This window comes from Bufo bufo, chromosome 2 (assembly GCF_905171765.1).
Source record: "Bufo bufo chromosome 2, aBufBuf1.1, whole genome shotgun sequence".
NCBI lineage: Eukaryota > Metazoa > Chordata > Amphibia > Anura > Bufonidae > Bufo > Bufo bufo.
In genome coordinates, this window is record NC_053390.1 from 476,183,830 (window position 1) to 476,206,155 (window position 22,326).

A 22,326-nucleotide genomic window follows, 5' to 3' on the forward strand; every position below is an offset into this window, starting at 1 on the left:
CCACAAAATTTTGTATATCCCTCAAATGGCAAGCTGTCATAACTCAAAGTCCTTCAGCCAAAAACAGTTAAACTTTTCAGCGAGGAAGCATAGGAAATAAACAATGAGGTTATATCAATTGCATAATAATATTATTAATAATTCATAATAGCAACAATAATAAAGTATATCCATACAGGAAGATCTTTGTTCTTCCTCCTGGGTTAAGATTAAAAGAATATTAAAATCATATACCGTTACATGTATATTTTCTCAAAATCCATAATGCAAGAGCAAACGCTCTAAGACATCCTGTTGCATGAGACCATCAAAGTATATTATCACTTGTTCATCTCCCACTGACCTCTGGAGTATATCACTGATTTATTATTTGCTTTGTTGTGGGAACAATATTTATTTAAAAAAGACACTTTTAGCTGTTGTCCTGGATATGAAACTTTGCAGAGACCTTCGTTTTATGTCTGCTGGTTCCAGTGGATGGGAGGTAGGCCAGGCTGCTATCCCAAGTACCATGACTGAAAAAAAAAAAAATCGAGGAAGGAAAGGGAAGAGAACATTGAAACTTGAGCTTTAACATTGTGAAATAAATGGCATCAACAGAAAGAGAGCATCTTACACTTATTATTCTTGTTTATTCAAAACATTGTGTCACACGACTAATGTTCCTTAAAGGCTATGTACACCTTTGGGGACAATTTTTTTTTAGGATTGCATTTTACTTATTTTGGGCAAAAAAGATTTTTTTACAAATGTTCTTGACTCTTTATTAAGCCTAGTTGTGTGAATTGTACTTTCACTTTATGCTGGTCATCTAATAAACCTCTAAATCTCTAAATTACTGAAAGGCTATAAACATTTATTTAAAGGCTATGTACACCTTCGGAGGCAATTTTTTTTATAATTGCATTTTACTCGTTTTAGGCAAAAAATTGGTAAAATGCAAAATCATTGAGCCATTTTGTCACAAAGGGTTAACTATTTGTCTAGCTGTGTGAATTGTACTTTTTACTTTCACTTTGTGCCTCATCTAATAACCCTTATGTCTAATTTACAAAGAGCTCATAAACACTTATTTAAGCTACATTCTTATCGGTAAGATAAGGATTGAGGGGCACATTTATTAATAAGCCCATGTGCTGGCGGTGGATCCGCCGGAGTTATGAAGAGGCGCAGACCTCTTCATAACTTCGGCGGATCCACTACCACTTCTAAATGTCCCCTTACCCACCACACCTACTTTGCAATCTGCAACACAAATACGCCTAATTAGGCATATTTCTGATTAATAAATGATCCCCTGAGTGTTTATAAAGAGCAGAGAGAAAATTCAGAACCTGTTACTAGAGCATCTCAGCCCTGTACAGAGGTGTACATAGCCTTTAAGCTAAGAGGTAAATAATCACTAGGCAGATTTATAGAAACGAGTTTGGTGGAAATGTGGAGTACCTCCCTATAGAACGCAGCAAGCCATCTTAAAATCTGCAATTACCTTGATGTCCTCTATTGTAAGCCACAATATTACTAGGTGTCATGGGAAGCAGCACAGTTTTAATTTCTACTAGTATTTCTATATATTGCTCAATAGTAGTCATACATATTTAATTCAGGGCCGGAACGATGGGTAGGCGAAGGTAGGTGCCCAAGGTCTGCAGGAGGGGGGGCTCCTAAATTTTGTGGTCTGAACTGAGGTCTGCACAGGTCTGAGGGAGAGGGGGCTCCTGAATATTGTGGTTTGATCTGAAATCTGCAGGGGTCTCAGAAGGGGGGGGGGCAACTGAGGTGGGTGGGGGGATTTATCAAGGCCTGTACACTGGTTCTCTGGGGTTTATTTTTTTTTATTATACTCTCTTATATAGCGCTGACATATTCTGCAGTGTTTTACAGACATTAGCATCACACTGTCCCCAATGGAGCTAACAACCTAAGGTCCCTATAAGTATGTCTTTGGAGTGTGGGAGGAAACCGGAGTACCTGTAGGAAACACAAGAACATACAAACTTCATGCAGATGTTGTCCTTGGTCATATTCGAAGCCAGGACCCCAGCACTGCAAGACAACAGTGCTAACCACGAGCCACTGTGTTGCCAGTGTTCACATTTGTCTGGAGGGGGGCTACTGAGTTTTGGAGTCTGATCTGAGGTCTGCAGTGATCTGATGGAAGAGGGCTTAGGGGGGGGGGCACATGAATTTTGGGGTCTGATCTAATGTCTGCAGGGATATGATGATTTAGAGGGTCACATGAATTTAGGGTCTCATTTGAGATCCCCTTTAAGGGGTGGTGGAGTGGGGGTTATAGATAGCCACATTAATGTGGGGACTGATCTGAGGTCTGCATTTAAATTAAAGAGGTTATAGGGGGCCACATGTATTTGTGGTCCGTATAAATTTGGGGTCTTATCTGGAGTTTGTATGAATGTGGGGTTAATCTGGGGCCCTTCGGCGTTCGTGCTCCCAGCCTGATGCGATCCCGCTCTGAGTGAAGCCCTGATGCCGCCGCGATCTTCGCCCTGAGGCTGCCTGGGACACTGCTGTGAAACCGCTCTACTCCAGCTCCCGCAATGGTGCCGGCCATGAAGCCAGCTGGTGGTGCCTGATGCCGCGCTGGTTACCGCTCGCCTGTTTCTCGGCTTATTTTTCTGCTGGCCGTCTATTAATAGCCCTACGCTGAGGTCTGCTGCCGGAAGGTCGTCATCCCACTGGTGTGGGAGGTAAGCACCTGAGGGGCCCTTTGGAAAATCACATAGGACTGAGGTGTGACAGTGTGGGGCCTGTTGGAGTAGTGGGAGCGCTCCCCTTCTCCCCTTTAATTCTGGGCAGGGTGGTGTGACCTGGATACTCTGTCACAGCCTCGTTGGAACTGTGGTATCTTAACCGGATAGAATAGCAAGTGAGCGGGAGTGCGGGCTGGAAGGGTAGAGGGGGCCATAATAACAGGTTCTAAAGAATACAGGTGGAATTTGTGTGGTCCCCCCCCCCCCAAACTAAAACCGGCACTTAGGCTCTAGACCACGGCAGAGGTGGAGGGAACGTTAGTGACCGTGGGTGGTTACTGGTCCAGAGGTTTGCGGTCGGAAAGAATATACCCGGTGGTCAGGAACAGGGTCCGTTTATAGTGCTAACTACACTTTCCTAGATAAGACTCTGACTGCAGGCACCTAAAAAGTTGAAGCGGCCTGAACCCCAACCTGACTGACCAGTGTGTTATAAAGGAGATATTGCTAACCTGTCTCAAGGCCTAATCGTTTATGGACAGGGTGGAAAGGAACCTGAAATCAGTACAGCATGCTAGCACTACCAGTGCAACTCAACTACATGAGAAAGTACGGGGACTGGTAACTGTGATCTAACAGGAACTAATCTAAATAATATAACTAATCAAGAGACTGCCTGTAACCCCTGCGAACTAACTGTACTACGTTATTAACAGCAAAGATGGACTGCTAACGGATAATTGCTTGTGGATATATGAAACTTGCTGATTTAAGTGCATGCGATAGAGTTACTGTTATAATATTGCTGTGGGAATGTGAATGGTCTCCCCCTGTGGGCTTTATAAGGATAGAGTACCTGGGTTAGTTTGGTTAGAGGTAAAGTAGGAGAATGTCGAGACAGGGTACAGGGAAAAAGGCAAAGGGGCAAGCAGAGTTGAATACATTGGTCTCCCCAATGCCTAAAAGAATTGAAAGATCCAAACAGTTACTCCTGATTAACATGCGTGGACATAGCCCTGCAAAGAAAAAAAAAGAGGATGGGTTATTAGACTAGGAGGGGGAACTGCTCTTGGAGGGAAACCTGGAGTCGGTGTTAGCTGGGGAAGATTCTCAGTCTGGGGAGAGAGGTAATAAACAGCTAAATGAGGCCAAAAAAATAAGAAATCTCTTGGAGCAGGCTCCTAGCCTGCAAGATATATTTCAGGAAAAAAAAAATGTAATATGGCAATACAGGACCTCTCTCTCCAGACGAGAAATATTAGGGAATCGGTTGGACTCCTCAGGGCGGACTTACAAAATTATAAAGACAGACTGACAGAAGTGGAGAAAAGAACATCGGAAGTGGAGGACTTAGTGCAGACAGTGGTTAAAGAGAAAAATATGTTAATGATAGAAAATAAGGGAATGAAAAACAAACTATTACAGTTGGAAAATAGGTCCAGGAGGTCAACTCTGAGATGCCTGGGGATCCCAGAGGGAGCAGAGGGGCAAGACCCCCGCATTTTTATACAAGAGTGGTTGAGGAAACAATTGGGTCAGGATATTTCTGAATATAAAAACTTTGTGGAGAGTGCTTATAGAGTGCCGGCAAAGATACTTCCTCCAGGAACGAGACCGAGGGTAATGATTTTGAATCTACTCTCGGTCAGGGATAAGGAGGAGATATTGCGTAGCGCAAGGAGGAAAGGGAGGCTGGATTATGCGGATACAACAGTTATGGTATTTCCCGATTATGCAAAAGAAACGGTAAATGAAAGAAGCCGGTTTATGGATGTGAAAAAAATATTGCAGTCAAAGAATGTGAAATACTCAATGATGTTTCCGGCCAAGTTGAGGATTGAATGGGAAAGTAAATCGTGGTTTTCCGATACAGCAGAGGCGGCGGGAGAATGGGTCAAGGAAAAGATAAAGGGCTGAGCGGGGGCTGGGATGGACGGGGTGCCGTAAGGGGGAATGCTAGGTTAGAGAACCAGGGCTTAGGTTTCCTGGATCATTTATGAGGGATGGGTAATGTCTGTCGGTTGCCCTTTTTTTTCTTTTTTTCCCCCCTCCTTTTCTCTTTCTCTTTTTCTCCTCCCTTGTCTCCCTCTTTCACCCCTGCCGTGCCCTCCTTCTCCTTCCTTTGTCTCAGGGTTCCTGACCCTTCTACAACATTGGGGGTCCTGCCACATCCTGGTGATGGATAGGATTATGAACAAAAAATATGAGAATTATCTCATGGAATATTAGGGGGTTGAGTAGAGGTTCAAAGAGAGTTGCGGTCTTTGATGCAATACACAGGTCTCTTCCCGCTATAGTCTGTTTACAGGAAACACACCTGACGAATGAGACGATGGATGGGATAGGTAGACCATGGATGCAACATGCTTTCCACTCAGTGTATTCAGCATACGCCAGAGGAGTAAGCATATTAATACATCGGGACATAAGATATAAAAATAGTGAAAGTAACTATAGATAGGGAGGGCTGCTATGTCCTATTGGATTGTATACTGGAAGGTAGGGCGTGGTTAATAGCAAGTGTGTATATACCGCCACCCTTTAAAATCGACGTCCTATTAAAAATTTATGATATTGCACTTAAGGTAGGGGATAAATCACTGTTGGTGGTTGGGGATTTTAATAACGTTATGGATGCAAGAATAGATAGATGTAAATTGGGGAATATTCAGGGGCCCTGTATGGGATCCAAATTAAAAAAATATCACTAAAGAGATGGGATGGATTGACATTTGGAGGGTTATGCACCCTAATCTACGGAAATATTCGTGTTTTTCAAAGACTCACAGGAGTCTATCACGGATCGATTTAGCTTTTACAAATGAGAAAGGCTCACTGGAAATTGTAGGGGTGAAATATGGGCAACGGGGAGTTTCGGATCACAATCCAATTAATATAAATATAAAAACACAAAAAATAAAAAAAAGGGATGAATATAAATATAGGGTGGATAAATATGATGGATATACACAATAAGATCTTGCGAGAGATAAGAGAGTTCTTTGAGATGAACGAGGGATCAACGACAGTTAATATGATATGGGAGGCTGCCAAGGCCTTTATTAGAGGGAATATTACAAAATATACAGTAATATACAAGAAAGGAACAAAGGAGAAAATAACAAAATTGGAAAGTGAGGCAGAAAAAAAAGGAAAAAAATTATATTGCAAACCCTACAGATCAAAATTATACTCTCTGGACAGAGAAGGCCTCTGAATTAAAGGATGAATTGCTCTTATTGGCAGAACAACAAAAATAAAATTATGTAAGGGATAACTATATATATGCACATACTCCTGGGAAAAAATTTGCGGCCTTGGTAGCGACCCAAACAAAAAAGAACAAGTATATCCACTGTATAATGGATGAAATGGGACATAAAAATACTTAACAAACAGCCAAAATAGAGTTACTCCAAAAATACTTTGCGGATATATATAGTAGTAAGATAAACAAAAATTCAGAGCAAATACAACAGTTTTTGGATGAAATTATTATTTCGAGGTTAACAACAGATCAATGTAAGTCCCTGGAAGCTCCCTTAACCCCGATAGAAGTGAAGGATATGTTAAACGGGAAAACAAAGAACAAGGCCCCAGGAATAGATGGCATCCCGTTTGAGGTGTACGCTCAATATAAAGAAAACCGGAATTAGTCTTACCGGTAATTCTGTTTCCATGAGATCATCACGACGGCATACAAGGAGATTGACCCCTGACCTCTGTAGGGGCAGGAACAGAGAAAGGTTAAATACCCTCCTCCCACCACCAACACCAGTGTTTCCAAAATCACACAGAGCAACCCGGTGGTGGAAAATAGTGAAACAAAGGTATTACTTCATACCTTCTAGAGACCTACTAGGTCAAAATGATTTAAATCATAGGGAGGGAATAACGTGCCGTCGTGATGATCTCATGGAAACAGAATTACCGGTAAGACTAATTCCGGTTTTTCCATAGCATCATCACGACGGCATACAAGGAGATATAAAAAATATATCAGTTAAGGGGGGGCTACAGCCTGGAGGACTTTCCGCCCGAAGGACAGATCAGAAGATCTGGAAAGATCCAGGCGATAGTGCTTTATAAATGTATGAATGCTGGACCAAGTGGCAGCACGACAGATTTCCTCCAGAGAAGCCCCAGCTCTCTCCGCCTGAGAGGAAGACATGGCTCGAGTGGAATGGGCCCTAATGTTGACTGGACATGTAAGGTTTTGTATCTGGTAACAAAGACTAATGGCTTCTTTGAGCCATCTAGCTATAGAGGACCGGGAGGCTTTTTGGCCCTTAAATCTTCCTCCAAACAGGACTAGAAGATTGTCAGATTTTCTAAACTTCTCAGTCACCGTGATATAGTTTAGGACTGCCCGTCTAACGTCCAGAGAGTGAAACGCCGATTCTTTATCATTAGAGGGGTGCTGGCAAAAAGAAGGTAGGGTAACCTCCTGGCTCCGATGAAAATTGGATACGACTTTGGGGAGAAATCCAGGATCCAAACGGAGAATAATCCTATCATCTAGAATACGGAGGTAGGGTTCCCTGATTGATAGGGCTTGTAATTCCCCTATTCTGCGGGCCGAAGTTATCGCAATTAAGAAGGCCGTTTTCAAGGACCATAATTTTATTGGACAGTCAGACATGGGTTCAAAGGGTGGTAAAGTAAGGCCTGTAAGAACGACGTTCAGATCCCAGGAAGGGACACGGGCGGTGATCGTTGGGCGGAGCCTCGTCGCCGCCTTAATGAATCTTTTGATCCAACGATGGCCGGCTATATCTTGGTCAAAGAAACAACCTAGGGCTGAAATTTGGACTTTCAAGGTAGAGGGTCTAAGTCCCAGGTCCAGACCTTGCTGTAGGAAATCCAGTATTCTTTGGATGTTGGGTTTACGCAAATGTGGCGATTCGTCCCCACTCCAGGAACAAAAACGTTTCCATATCTTAAGGTAAATTGCTGACGTTACCTTCTTTCTGGAGGCTTTCAAAGTAGCAATAACTCCGTCTGACAGGCCCTGAAGCTTCAGGGTTTGGGACTCAGGATTCAAGCCGCCAATTTCAGAAACTGTGGGTTTGGGTGTAGAACTGGACCCTGCTGGAGTAGATCCCCCCGCACAGGAAGGAGCCATGGATCTTGTAGGGAAAATTTTTGGAGGGATGAGAACCAGCTTCTCTTTGGCCATAGGGGAGCGATCACAATCACCGTGGCCTTGTCTTGAAGAATTTTTTGTACCACCTTCGGAATTAGAGGAAGTGGAGGGAAGGCATAGCACAGATTCCAATGCCAACGAATGGCGAAGGCGTCTAAGGCATGAGGTCTGTCCCTGGGGTTTAGGGAACAGAATGTTTCCACCTTTGAGTTTGCCCTGGTGGCAAACAGATCCACGTCGGGCATACCCCATTTCCTTACTACTAGCCCGAATATTTCTGGACTTAGAGACCATTCTGTATGGTCGATTCTGTGGCGACTGAGAAAATCCGCTTCCTGATTTAGTATTCCCTTCAGATGAACTGCCGATATCGAGGCCACATTCTGTTCTGCCCAAGCAAAGATTTTTGTTGACAGTGCTTGTAGGGTTACGGACCGCGTTCCCCCTTGATGGGAGAGGTAGGCAATGGCCGTAGTGTTGTCCGACAGCACTTTTATGTGATGATGACACAACATTTCCTCTGCTACCTTTAACACCTCCCAGACTGCTCTCAGTTCCCTGAAGTTCGATGACTGGGATCTGATCGAATCTGGCCAAGTGCCCTGGAACATACGATCCCCCACCTTTGCACCCCAGCCGGACAGACTTGCGTCTGTTATTACCTGGACCTGGGGAGTTTTCTGCCACGGATTTCCCCGAGATAAGTTTCCGTGGTCTTTCCACCAATTTAGGGACTGCAGAATCTGAGTTGGTGGACTTACTTGATGATCTAGAGAGGATTGGCACTTGTCCCAGACACTCAGGATCCAGGACTGTAGGGGTCTGAAGTGTATTTGACACCAGGGAACTGCCTGAATACAGGATGTTAGCAGGCCCAGCAGACTCATCGCCTCTCTGATAGAGCAGGATCTTCTTTTTTGAAAGGACCTGATCTTTTGTTGGAGAACTGATATTTTGTCTCGAGGTAGGAATACCGCTTGCCTTCGGGAGTCTAGGATCATCCCTAAGAAACGAACTTCCCTTGAGGGGGTGAGGACGGACTTTCCTTTGTTCACGATCCACCCCAGATCGTCTAGGATGGAGAGAAAAAGCTTCAGGTTCGAACTGATTTGGCTGAGACTTTCGCTGACTAGAAGGAAATCGTCCAAATAAGGGATTATCATAAGTCCCTGTCTTCGGGCAAAGGCGACCATCTCTACCACTACTTTGGTAAATATTCTTGGCGCAGATGAAATCCCGAAGGGAAGGGCCCTGAACTGGTAGTGATGGACGTTTCCTGATATATCCTGGATTGCAAACCGGAGAAACTTTTGTGAGTCGGTGTGAATGGGAATGTGGTAATAAGCGTCTTGTAGGTCTATTGTGCACATGAAGACGTCTTTGCTTAGCAGAGGGATTGTAGATGCTAGGGTCTCCATCCTGAATTTTTGATAACGGATGAATCTGTTTAGTGGTTTCAGGTTTATGATAGTCCGAAAAGTGCCTTCTTTCTTCCTGATTAGAAATAGGGTTGAATAGAAACCCCTGCCTCTTTCTGGAGGCGGGACCGGTGAGATTACATTCATTAAGTGAAGTTTCTGGACTCCTTGCCAAAGGTTCATTTGGAACCGTGTCAGTGAAAATTTGTTTGGGGGTCTTGAAGACCACTCTATTTGGTAGCCTGCCCCGACTACCTTGGAAATCCAGGGGTTCTGGGAGATGGATTCCCATGACCCCAGGAATCTTGAGAGTCTTCCCCCCACCCCGACGTCATTGCTTATCGGAGGATTTTGGGTGGGAGAAGGATTGGCCTCTTCCTCTTCCCCCTTTTGGATAGCTCCAACGTCCTGATTTCCCTTTCCCCCTGTAGCTTTTTTCTTGACCCGAGGAGGGGCGAAAAGGATACCGGCGTCTGGAGGGGCGATCTTCCGGAAACCCCTTCTTTTTGTCCGCGGCCTTCTCTAGAATCTTATCTAGCACCGGGCCAAACACATATTCTCCAGAAAAGGGTATGGAACAGAGCTTCAATTTAGACGTCTTGTCCCCTGACCAGCACTTCATCCAGAGGGCTCTTCTGGCTGCATTGGAAAGTGCCGCGTCTCTGGCTGAGAATCGGACTGATTCGGCAGAGGCATCCGCCAGGAAGGCCGTGGCGGATTTTAAAAGAGGGAGAGAACTAAGAATTTGTTCCCTAGATGTTCTATCCTTAATATGAGTTTCCAATTCTCCCAACCAAAGATACATGGATCGGGCGACTGAGGTAGCCGCAATATTGGTTTTAATATTGAACATGGACGCCTCCCAGGATTTCCTGAGAAGACTGTCCGCTTTACGATCCATTGAATCTTTAAGTTGGGAGGTATCTTCAAATGGGAGAGATGTTTTTTTGTTCACTTTGGCCACCTGTACATCGATCTTGGGAATTTCATTGAAAATTTTAGATTCCTCTGGATCAAAAAGCAACCTATTTTTGAACGCAGCCGGGACTCCCAGACGTCTTTCTGGATCTGCCCACTCATCAAGGACCATATCCCTAATACTCTCGTTAATGGGGAACACACGAGTTTTCTTGACTCTTAGGCCCCCAAACATTTCTTCTTGTACTGAATGGGTACGTTGCACTTCCTCCACGCCCATGGTCGACCTTACTGCCTTTAATAGGTCGGACATTTCTTCTGTAGAAAAGTAATATCTACGACTGTCATCCACTGAGTCTGTATCAGAGACTCTCTCCCCCTCTTCCCATGACTTAACGGAGTGGGCACTTTCATCCGCCATAACTTCTAGGTCCGAAGGGGACGGAGACCTAGCCCGCTTCCTCTTAGGTTGCGGCAAGTCGGGGGGATTAGTGGACAGGTGGGCCAGGGATGAACGGATCTCTTCCTGAATCATGGTTTTCAATTCCTCTTTTAAGGAGGGTGCTTCATCCCGTACAATATTAGAAATACAAGACTTGCACAACTTTTTAGGGTAGCAGTCAGGAAGTCTGCTATTGCAGGAGATACATTTGAGTGTCTTTTTGATTTTTTTCGGGGCTTCTTTAGCCTAAAAGAGAGGAGAAGGCAGGGCATCAGGGTATGACCACTAGAGGGAGAGAGAGAGAGAGCAAGAGGGGGACAGCAGAGGCGAGCTAGCTGCCCCTGGAAATAACTTCCTCTCTCTCTTTTTTCCCCCTTCCACCCATTACAGCAGGAGAGGGGGATCAACAGACTCCCTGACCTGCACAAACAATACCCCCGAAGGGGACTCACAGTTGGTAGCAGCGCCGGTGGCTCAGCTCTGGGGGATCGCTCAGATGCTGACATCGTCCTCTCTGTAGGCAAGGGTTCCGCACCAGTGGGGACCGATCCTGGGAGCGTTCTGACACGGGCGGTAACCAGCGTTTATGCCTCGGTTTTAAACTGGGCTCCACGCTGCCGCCGCGACGTCACTTCCGGGTCGCCGGCCGTGACGTCAGAAACATGCGCTCCATGCGCCGGCGCGCACCCAGCTATCGCCCTTTCCTTAGGCTAGGAGGGAGTCTGCGCCAGGGACAGGCCCCGGAATAACCAGGACGAGATAGCCCTGAACCCCCTGCCCAGCGTTAGTACTTGGACCGCGGGAGGGCAGGGGGACGCCATGCTGGATGCCGGCGTTTTCCAAAGGTAACGGAAAATAAAAAATAAACAGGTTCCATTTCCTTAGCTTCATCTCCCTGCATACAGGGAGACCTTTCTCTGCCCTGTCCTCTGTAGGGACAGGAAACACTGGTGTTGGTGGTGGGAGGAGGGTATTTAACCTTTCTCTGTTCCTGCCCCTACAGAGGTCAGGGGTCAATCTCCTTGTATGCCGTCGTGATGATGCTATGGAAATATTAATTCCAAAACTGCTTAGAATCTGGGAGTCAGCGGAGCAGATGGGAAAATTGCCAGACTATGCGAGAAGCATTGATCACACTTATTTTAAAGCCAGGTGAGGACCCGGTCCGGATGGATTCGTACCGTCCTATCTCATTGATCACCACTGATAATAAAATATTAGCTAAGATTTTCGCAAATAGACTTAGGAGTGTGATTTCGGCGCTTGTTCACGAGGACCAATCGGGATTCATGTTGGGGAAAACTACCACAGAGAATATTAAGAGATACTTTGTGAATACTCAGTTTGAACCCACAAATTGCGGAGAACGGCTGATTGTAACTATAGATGCCTCAAAGGCTTTTGACACGATAGAATGGCCCTTTCTGTTTAACACAATGAAGAAAATGGGATTTAGCGATCACTTTGTTACATGGGTAAAGCTATTGTATACTGAAATCTCTGCAAGGGTGATAGTAAATGGAGAACACTCAGGTTGCATACCAATTGGCAGAGGGGTTAGACAGGGATGCCCCCTCTCCCCTCTGCTATTTGCTATAGCTATTGAACCGCTTGCAGACATGATCAGACAGGACCAGGGAATTGTGGGGTTCAGATACCGTACTCATGAGGAAAAAATTGCTTTATACGCGGATGATATCATGTTATTTGTGGGTTCACATGGATCACTTAATAGGATATTTCAAGTATTCAAACAATTTGGTAAACATGCGGGACTCAGTATAAACTGGTCTAAATCGGCGTGTGACCCTCTGAACAATTTTAGACCGGGACAGTTGGAAATTAAGAAGATTAATGAACCAGTTAAATATTTGGGAATTCAGATTACCCCGGACCCCAATGATTATGTTAGATTAAATGTGATCCCAAAAATCCAGGAAATTAAGAAAAAATTGAGGTATAGAAAAGATATGTCGATGGCAGGACGTATTTCGCTGGTTAAGATGTGTGTATTACCCGCCTTGAATTATATTCTGTGGAATACACCAGTGACAATCCACAAAAGATACTTTAAAATAATAGCCAGTCTACTAACTGATTTAATATGGCGAGGAAAAAAAACGAGGATAAAAAGGTACAGATACTGAGTATCCAGGAGAAGGAGGGCGAATTATCTGTACCAGATTTAGAACTTTATTTTAGTTCAGGGATTATAAAAAATATGATAGCATGGAGTAATACGCAATAGCAGGGATAAATAAAAGACCGGAGAAATGTAATATCTTTCAAGTTATGGAAACAGGTATTCTGGCCCAACAGGGATGTAAATATATACCTTTGATTCTGTTGATGGCCAAGAGCTAGGAGACGGTAAAAGAATTATGGTCCCAAACTGGGTTCTATGTAGACACCATACTATGGGACAATATTGGCCTCACAGAATTAAAATTAATTGAGCAGAAGATCTGGTGGAAATACGGAATATACAAATTAGGTCAGGTATGGGAGGAGAGGGACATTATACCTTATGAAGAGTTAAAAAGGAAATACCAATTGAAAAATATAGGGTCGAGGTTCTATTACTTACAACTAAAACACGCACTGTATAAGACGATAGGGAAAGGCACACAAATAACTACTTTGCCACAGGCTTTGGACAATATTACTAAGTTAATACCTGGCAAGAAATAGATTTCAAGAATATACCAACGGCTGTCGCATCAAAAAAATAACAGAAGAGCAGTTGATAACCTGATCCATAAATGGCAGGGTATTCAGGACCCTACGCGGGAAGATTTTTAGGATTCAGCTATACCAGGGTTTCAAGGAATTTCTCCTCTTATAGAATAACCCAATTTAATATATTGTATCGTCTCTAAAGTCTTTACTTGTCAAAAATGTGGAGAGATAGGAGTGGATGATATACATATATTATGGACATGTATAAAAATCCAAGACTATTGTGTAAAGATAATTAAAAAAAATAGAGGAATACCATCAGTTTATAGTGCCCAGACATTTTGAGGAATGCATCTTAGGGGTGATGGATGGTGTGGAAGTGCCCCAACACAGGGAAATTGCAACTAAACTACTGTTCTAAGCCAGGAAATGTATAGTTGGACATGGGGGGGGGGGGGGGGGGGGAGTGGTGCCCCTACAGTTAAAGAATGGGAGAACCGTACTAGGATGTTGCTAGCCAGAGAGCAGTTTCATTTGACTGGGATTAAGAAAAAACACAGATTTGCCAGGTTATGGCAGAAATGGCTAAATAAAAACTGAGGGTCGGCAGGGGAGAGGGGCGATAGAGTGAGGAGAGTAATATTATTTTTCTTTTTTTTCTTTAGCAACCGACATATTACGGGTGGGGGGTTGAGGAAATATTTATTTAATTAACCAACATAATAATGCAAGAATAAGATGATTATTGAATAATTATGTAAGAATTGGAAAAATGTAATAAATATTTATAATTAAAAAAAAAAGAGGTTATATGTGGTCCGTATAAATTTGGGGTCTTATCTGGAGTTTGTATGAATGTGGGGCTAATCTGGGGTCTGTATTTGGGGACTGGTCTGGGGTTTGATGCCTAAAGTTCGGTTTTGGTCCCATCATTTTGTAGTTCTGTAGTTATGTTCTTTGGTTCAGTATTGGTGGAAACTACAGGATGGGCTCGTTAAATGGGCAGCTGGATGAGGTGTTCTTTGCTATAGAAGGTGGGGATGGATGGCAGAAGCAATGAGTCAAGTCAGAGGTGTAACCTAATCTCCTGGCCCTAATGTAAAACCTACCACAGCTCCCCCATCTATCATGTGCAATTTATTAATCCTCTTGTCTTTATATAGCAGAGGGGGTAGTACACCACTGGCCAAAGACATCTGCACATTATGGTCTGAACCAAATGGAGAGAAAAGGAAATTGAACTATTGAAATCCGTGGAGGTGTCACTTTGTAAGTCAGTTGATTTACATTGGGTATACCTGTGACTGCATCTTATAAGATGTGTTTAAATCTCTTTTTTGAATCAATTAGGTAAAGGTGAATTGATTTGGAGTTGGGGGGGTTGGCGCAATTTGCCTGCTCTGCCTAGGGCACCTAAATACCTTGTCCAGGCCTTGATTTAATTGCTCCACCAGCGCAGTACTCACCCAGAATGCAGTGCAGCCAGAATTCAACATTACAGGAGCTCAATTATGAGGTAAAGAAGTAAGTCTGTTGACAAATTGTCAATAGGTCTATGAATCAACAAGACAAATGCAGCATCTGGACTAAAATATAAAGCATATTGTCATTTTGACTGAGAACTATTACATGAGAAGTACGCAAACTTACTAAACATATATATATATATATATATATATATATATACACACTAGACATTAAGCCCCTTTACAATAACGGGCACTTGAACAGTAGTGCTGGCACTGTGAGGGGGATAAAACTGTTATGGGGGATCTGTGGATGACACTGTTATGGGGGATCTGTGGATGACACTGTTATGGGGGATCTGTGAATGGCACTGTTATGGGGGGGATCTGTGGATGGCACTGTTATGGGGGGATCTGTGGATGGCACTGTTATGGGGGGATCTGTGGATGGCACTGTTATGGGGGGGATCTGTGGATGACACTGTTATGGGGGGGGGGGATCTGTGGATGACACTGTTATGGGGGGGATCTGTGGATGGCACTGTTATGGGGGGATCTGTGGATGGCACTGTTATGGGGGGATCTGTGGATGGCACTGTTATGGGGGGATCTGTGGATGGCACTGTTATGGGTGGGATCTGTGGATGGCACTGTTATGGGGGGGATCTGTGGATGGCACTGTTATGGGGGGGGATCTGTGGATGGCACTGTTATGGGGGATCTGTGGATGGCACTCTTATGGGGGCGCTGTGGCTGACACTGTTATGGGGCTGGTCTGTCGCTGACACTGTTATGGGGGTATATGTGGCTGACACTGTTATGGGGCTGGTCTGTGGCTGACACTTATTGGGGTCTGTGTGTGACACTTATTGGGGTCTGTGTGTGACACTGTTATGGGGGTATCTGTGGATGACACATAGCATCTTATGCTATGTGTCATCCACAGATCCCCCCCATAACAGTGTCGCTGTTTAGTGTGAATGTAATGGCAGCGGGGCCCAGCATCTGGACAAATGCAGCATCTGGACTAAAATATAAAGCATATTGTCATTTTGACTGAGAACTATTACATGAGAAGTACGCAAACTTACTAAACTTATATATATATATATATATATATATATATATATATATATATATATACACACACTAGACATTAAGCCCGTTACAATAACTCACGCTAGAACAGTAGTGCTGGCACTCTTATAGGGGATCTGTGTATGGCACTTTTATGGGGGGATCTGTGGATGGCACTGTTATGGGGGGATCTGTGGATGGCACTGTTATGGGGGGATCTGTGGATGGCACTGTTATGGGGGATCTGTGGATGGCACTGTTATTGGGGGGGGATCTGTGGATGGCACTGTTATGGGGGGGATCTGTGGATGGCACTGTTATGGGGGGGGATCTGTGGATGGCACTGTTATGGGGGGGATCTGTGGATGGCACGGTGCTGGGCTTGTTGTTGCCGGGGCAACGACGCCGTTGTGGTTGGCTGGGCGACGCACGTCCGGCTTCGTGGGCGGGGCTCAGCCCGGCGCCTCCTCTTGAGTGGTCACGTGACGGTCGCTCTGGTCATGTGGTTTCCACGTCTCCATGGTGACGGCGCTTGGCTTCTCCTCTGAAGGTGTCGCTTTTATGACGTGGCGGGGACTGTGGGCATGCGCGGTTCGGCAGGGAGAACGCAGATTTTGGCGCCCCTGTCCATGCACCGCCGTGTGAGTTGTTTTTAATCTTATTAATTTAATCACTTCCTTATACGCACACAGGTGATATGATATTGTGTTGATGAACTTTATTGTTATTAATTAATTCACAGTTATGCTGTCACTATGAATATTGCGTTTGTGCACACTGTATTGCACTTTGTAGATCATCATGTCATGTAAATCATCATGTCATATAGACCACGCCAGTCATATATATTGTATATTGCACTATTTACTTTATTATACTTTGTATTGAATAATTGTCACTTTAATTGTTTGCTATGTATTGTGGGTATATATACCCGTGTATGACACCTTGTGGTATGCTTAAGAAAGACCGCATTGAGACGGTTGAAACGTTGCAGAGGGGAATAAAGGATCCACTTTTTTCACTTTATTTGGAGTGCTGCCTCATCCTTTGGATATTATATGCCCCCTTATATGTGTCCCCTTATAATTAGTATATATTTCCTGTATGACGGTGTATATATTGGCCCTGTATGGCAAGTGGGGACATATGTATGTCCCCTGTATGTGATGCCCCAGGTATATGCGAGTGTGTGTGTATATATATAGATATGTATGTATGTATTTGCACACGTGTCTATGTATATACAGTCGTGGCCAAAAGTTTTGAGAATTACATAAATATTGGAAATTGGAAAAGTTGCTGATTAAGTTTTTATAATAGCAATTTGCATATACTCCAGAATGTTATGAAAAGTGATCAGATGAATTGCATAGTCCTTCTTTGCCATGAAAATTAACTTAATCCCAAATAAACTTTCCACTGCATTTCATTGCTGTCATTAAAGGACCTGCTGAGATCATTTCAGTAATCGTCTTGTTAACTCAGGTGAGAATGTTGACGAGCACAAGGCTGGAGATCATTATGTCAGGCTGATTGGGATAAAATGGCAGACTTGACATGTTAAAAGGAGGGTGATGCTTGAAATCATTGTTCTTCCATTGTTAACCATGGTGACCTGCAAAGAAACGCAGGCAAGGATATTGTGGCTACTAAGATTGCACCTCAATCAACAATTTATAGGATCATCAAGAACTTCAAGGAAAGAGGTTAAATTCTTGTTAAGAAGGCTTTAGGGCGTCCTAGAAAGTCCAGCAAGCGCCAGGATCGTCTCCTAAAGAGGATTCAGCTGCGGGATCGGAGTGCCACCAGTGCAGAGCTTGCTCAGGAATGGCAGCAGGCAGGTGTGAGCCCATCTGCACGCACAGTGAGGCGAAGACTTTTAGAAGATGGCCTGGTGTCAAGAAGGGCAGCAAAGAAGCCACTTCTCTCCAAAAAAAACATCAGGGACAGATTGATCTTCTGCAGAAAGTATGGTGAATGGACTGCTGAGGACTGGGGCAAAGTCATATTCTCCGATGAAGCCTGTTTCCGATTGTTTGGGGCATCTGGAAAAAGGCTTGTCCGGAGAAGAAAAGGTGAGCGCTACCATCAGTCCTGTGTCATGCCAACAGTAAAGCATCCTGAGATCATTCATGTGTGGGGTTGCTTCTCATCCAAGGGAGTGGGCTCACTCACAATTTTGCCCAAAAACACAGCCATGAATAAAGAATGGTACCAAAACACCCTCCAACAGCAACTTCTTCCAACAATCCAAAAACAGTTTGGTGAAGAACAATGCATTTTCCAGCACGATGGGGCACCGTGCCATAAGGCAAAAATGATAACTAAGTGGCTCGGGGACCAAAACGTTGACATTTTGGGTCCATGGCCTGGAAACTACCCAGATCTTAATCCCATTGAGAACTTGTGGTCAATCCTCAAGAGGCGGGTGGACAAACAAAAACCCACAAATTCTGACAAACTCCAAGAAGTGATTATGAAAGAATGGGTTGCTATCAGTCAGGAATTGGCCCAGAAGTTGATTGAGAGCATGCCCAGTCGAATTGCAGAGGTCCTGAAAAAGAAGGGCCAACACTGCAAATACTGACTCTTTGCATAAATGTCATGTAATTGTCGATAAAAGCCTTTGAAACGTATGAAGTGCGTGTAATTATATTTCACTACATCACAGAAACAACTGAAACAAAGATCTAAAAGCAGTTTAGCAGCAAACTTTGTGAAAACTAATATTTGTGTCATTCTCAAAACTTTTGGCCACGACTGTACACTTATGTCAGCATGACAGTATGTATGTGGGCTTATTATTGCCCATTCATACCCCCAGTTTTGTATGTGTATGTGTTTATAGATGTGCCCCAAGCATCTGTGGATATATATATGTATTATGTACTATGTATATGTGTAGAGGGAAGTGGTATAGTTGTGCATGTGTGTGTATATGTATATGTGTGTCTAATATATATATATATATATATATATATATATATATATTGGCCCTGTATGGCCAGAGGGGGGAAGGTCATAGTGTTATGTGTGTATATGTGGATATGTCTGTATGCCCCTGTATTTGCACACATGTCCATATATACTTACATTAGAGTTGGGTATATATAATATATATAGATATGCCCCAATTGTCTTATATGCATGTGGCCAGTTATGTCCCCCAGTCATGGTGCCCCCCCCCCCCCCGCCTCCTCCTGCATACCTGCGGGTGATGGCACCAGATGGCTAGATTGTCCAGCTTCTGGTCACTTCAGAAGATCAATAGATCCCTTTGAAACATGCCCAGCAGGGCTCCCCCACCTTCTGTTTAGGGACTGTCTATGACATGTGTGTGTGTGTGTGTGTGTGTGGTGCCATGGTGTCGTTGGCTGTACAGATTGTGAGCCTCAGGGGGCCAGTATCTGCTTCAATCTGAGTGCATGCATTCCGTCACATGCACACGATGATGTCATTTCCCTACACCTTGGATGGGGGAAGGGGGGGGGGGAGTGAGAGTGACTTATATATCAGTCCAAGACAAAGGGAACAGGCCTTTCTTGCAACTTGACTACAAGGAGAGACATGGGAGAGAGCAGCTCCATGACGTGCACCTGGAGAAGGCCTAATAACCCTGGAAGGACTAAGTATCAACCTGTCTAGCCCCTACCTACCCCTCACATACCCCCTATATCCCCAACAATAGTAACCCCTTCCCTGCCACCAACACATCCCATTGCAATCCCTATCCCTGAAGGCCCTGTCCTACCCCTGTAGCTGCCCTGTAATCCTGTACCCCTCACTGTATTTCTGTGTCTGTGGCCTGCATTCACCCCTGCAGCGCCACCATTAACCCTTCGTTATTCCCTTAGGGATAGGATTAGAACCAGGTGGGGTGGGCTGCTAATATATGTGTGTGTGTACTGTATAGTTAGTTTGTGGGTGGAATTTGGGATTGTGTAGTGTAGTTTAGTACAGTATTTTTAGTACTGTATTGTTAGTGCATTGCGTGTGTTGTGTACTGTAGGTGTTAATAAATACTGTGTGTTATTCATACCTATTGTGTAACGTGTGGTTACTAGCGGTAGTTAGTAAGGCGCATGCATCTAGTTTAGTGATTAGCGTAAGGTATAGTGAAAGTAGGGTTATTAATATAAGGGTAAAAATAGGTGGAGTCATCAATAGACGGCTCCTCCTATTTATGAATATTAATTATTGATATTTGCATAAATATTAGTAATTAATATTCCCCCTTTACATTGGCGAGCCAGGCCCACTGCTCAGATTTTGAAATCTGTGTTTGGTTTTGAGGCTAGAGGTCGGTTATACTGTGAATTATCAGGCAAGAGAGTCAGTCAGTGGTCATGAGCGTCTAGGACCTGATAATTCGGACAGGTAACGCAACTCTTCCTTATAGCACCAAACGCAGATCAAAATCTTTAGCAGAGAATCTTTAATCTATCTGTGAACTAATATTTTGCTATTTGCTTTACACGGTCACTGCATCGCTCGAGTGATTGCAAGGGAGAAGAGGACACATCACTGAAGGAGATCCATCTTCGTTGCAGCAGCGTACAAGTCCGGCTGGTCGGGAAGAAGCGATCCGGTAGATAAAGGACTTCTTCCAAGCAGCTGCGTAGGACGAAAAGGTACGGTGCCAATGAGAAGATGGACGCTCATCAAAAAGTGAGTATGGACTTCCCCACACTGCAACACTTGAGCAGACACAGTAAATTTGATCCCATCCTCCCCACCACATACAAGTCAGCAGAAATGCTGTGGTCCGATTTGTTAGCACAGGCTTGTAGTTACGACAAGCTATGTGTTAACAAACGGACTGTGTTGAACAAGGCCACCAAACGGCTTCGGATGCTAGCCAAACTTGTGCAAACATTTAAGGTTAGCATCTGAAAGCAAAAGGAAGTTGCGCTGGTGTCTCAGTCAACGGAGACAATTCCTCCGACCATTCACTGCCATTGCTGTGCCAGTAATTCGGACCAGGTTTCGGCATTGCGGGCACAGCTGGCGGAGAATGTGCAGTCTACTGTTGACCGAGATGCGCAGGTGGCTAGGTTAGAGTCACAGTTAGTAGAGCTGCAGAGGCAGAAGGAGGAAATTGAGGCTAAGTTGACTCAGTCTTATACTGAGGTCAAGACCTTCAAGGAACAGACTGCCTCTACTGATGTGACGGTAGCAAAATTGAAGGCTCCGGTTGATGTAAGCTCCCAGATAATGACTGGCATGCAACAGGTCATCACCAAGTTGGTGCCGGCCCTTTCTTTTTCCGTAAAGTCAGGGTCGGAATCTCCCAAAACTTTGCCCTGTGCAGGGCAAAAAGGGGGGAGAGTAGTCTGTGACAGGCCAAATCGCCAGAACAAGCCTGTCCAGACTAACAGAGATTTTTCCCTGACTTTGGGAAAAAGAAAGATCATGAAAAGTGCCTCCCTGAAGATGGAACAATTCAGGGAGCGCGGTTGCAGTGTAGACGGACCTAAGCCATGCCGTGCAAACATTAAATGTTTTGCGTGTGGTGGCTTGGGTCATATAGCGAAGCACTGCAAAACAAGTAAGAACAAAACACACAGGACAGAAAGCCCAATCAGGTGCTTCAGGTGTGGGAACAAAGGACACATTGCAAGGAATTGCCCTTGTGCAAGTAATTGCAATGTGTCCAGTGATGGGATCCAGGTAACAAATCGTGCAGCGGTGTCTAGTCAGTTTGGCCATAAAGGGGTTACCTCTCAGCGACACATGCCTCATCAGGCGCTGAGGAGTCAGAATGGCCAAGCTAGCTAGGCTAGGCAACATTTGAAACCCCTGTACTATTTGTTACACCGTCTGTTTCCCGTGTATGTCCATGCTGTGTGTTTGTTACCTGTTTGTATGTTTTTTATGTGGATGGAAAGGGTCCTCGTCTATGAATGTGTCTCACCCTGCTGATTGTTCTCATTCCCCGCTGAGAGTCCAGTCGCTGCTGCTATCGGCAGCAGAGTGTGGACTGTGTCCTTGTGTTGTGGAGTCCTGGAGAGCCAGGGCATGACCCATGCCGTTGGTTCTGCAGGCCTCCACAGGACAGGATCACAGGGGGAAGTCAGCCTGGGTACACATGAGTGGACAAGGATACAGTGCCATCAATAACAAAATGATGCTTTGTCCACAGCCCACCTCGGATATCCTAACCTAGTAGGGCGGCCATCCTTATCTGTTGGTGCAGAGGGATGTGAAGCAGGGGACGCGATCCTCTGAAGGTAGGGTGTTCAGACACCAGTGTTAGGATGACGAGGGGTCCTGTGAGATGAAGGGCAGATTTTGACATTTAATTGCACCGTGAGGGGAGAAATCCCCCCAGGAGCGCCTGGTATTTTCTTCTGCCATAGGTGTGTTTAATATGGAACAGAGGAAAAACCCAGATGACACCACAGAAGAGACTAGCTATCCCCCCCTGACACTCTTGTGAGGCTCCAGAGGATCCCACTGGATTTTG

The 22,326-nt window shown here is 44.6% G+C and overlaps 1 protein-coding gene across 3 annotated transcripts in view; it reads right to left on the reverse strand.

Annotated features, from left to right (window-relative positions):
* Positions 1 to 207: 207 nt before the first annotated feature.
* The window catches only part of NFIC (nuclear factor I C), a 650,631-nt gene continuing 628,512 nt past the window's right edge, over positions 208 to 22,326 (reverse strand). For all 3 annotated transcript variants that reach the window (XM_040417755.1, XM_040417754.1, XM_040417753.1), the window contains one exon: positions 208 to 515. In XM_040417755.1, the coding sequence (XP_040273689.1) occupies positions 498 to 515 (18 nt within the window). In that variant the 3' untranslated portion in view covers positions 208 to 497. The remainder of the gene's footprint in view (positions 516 to 22,326) is intronic.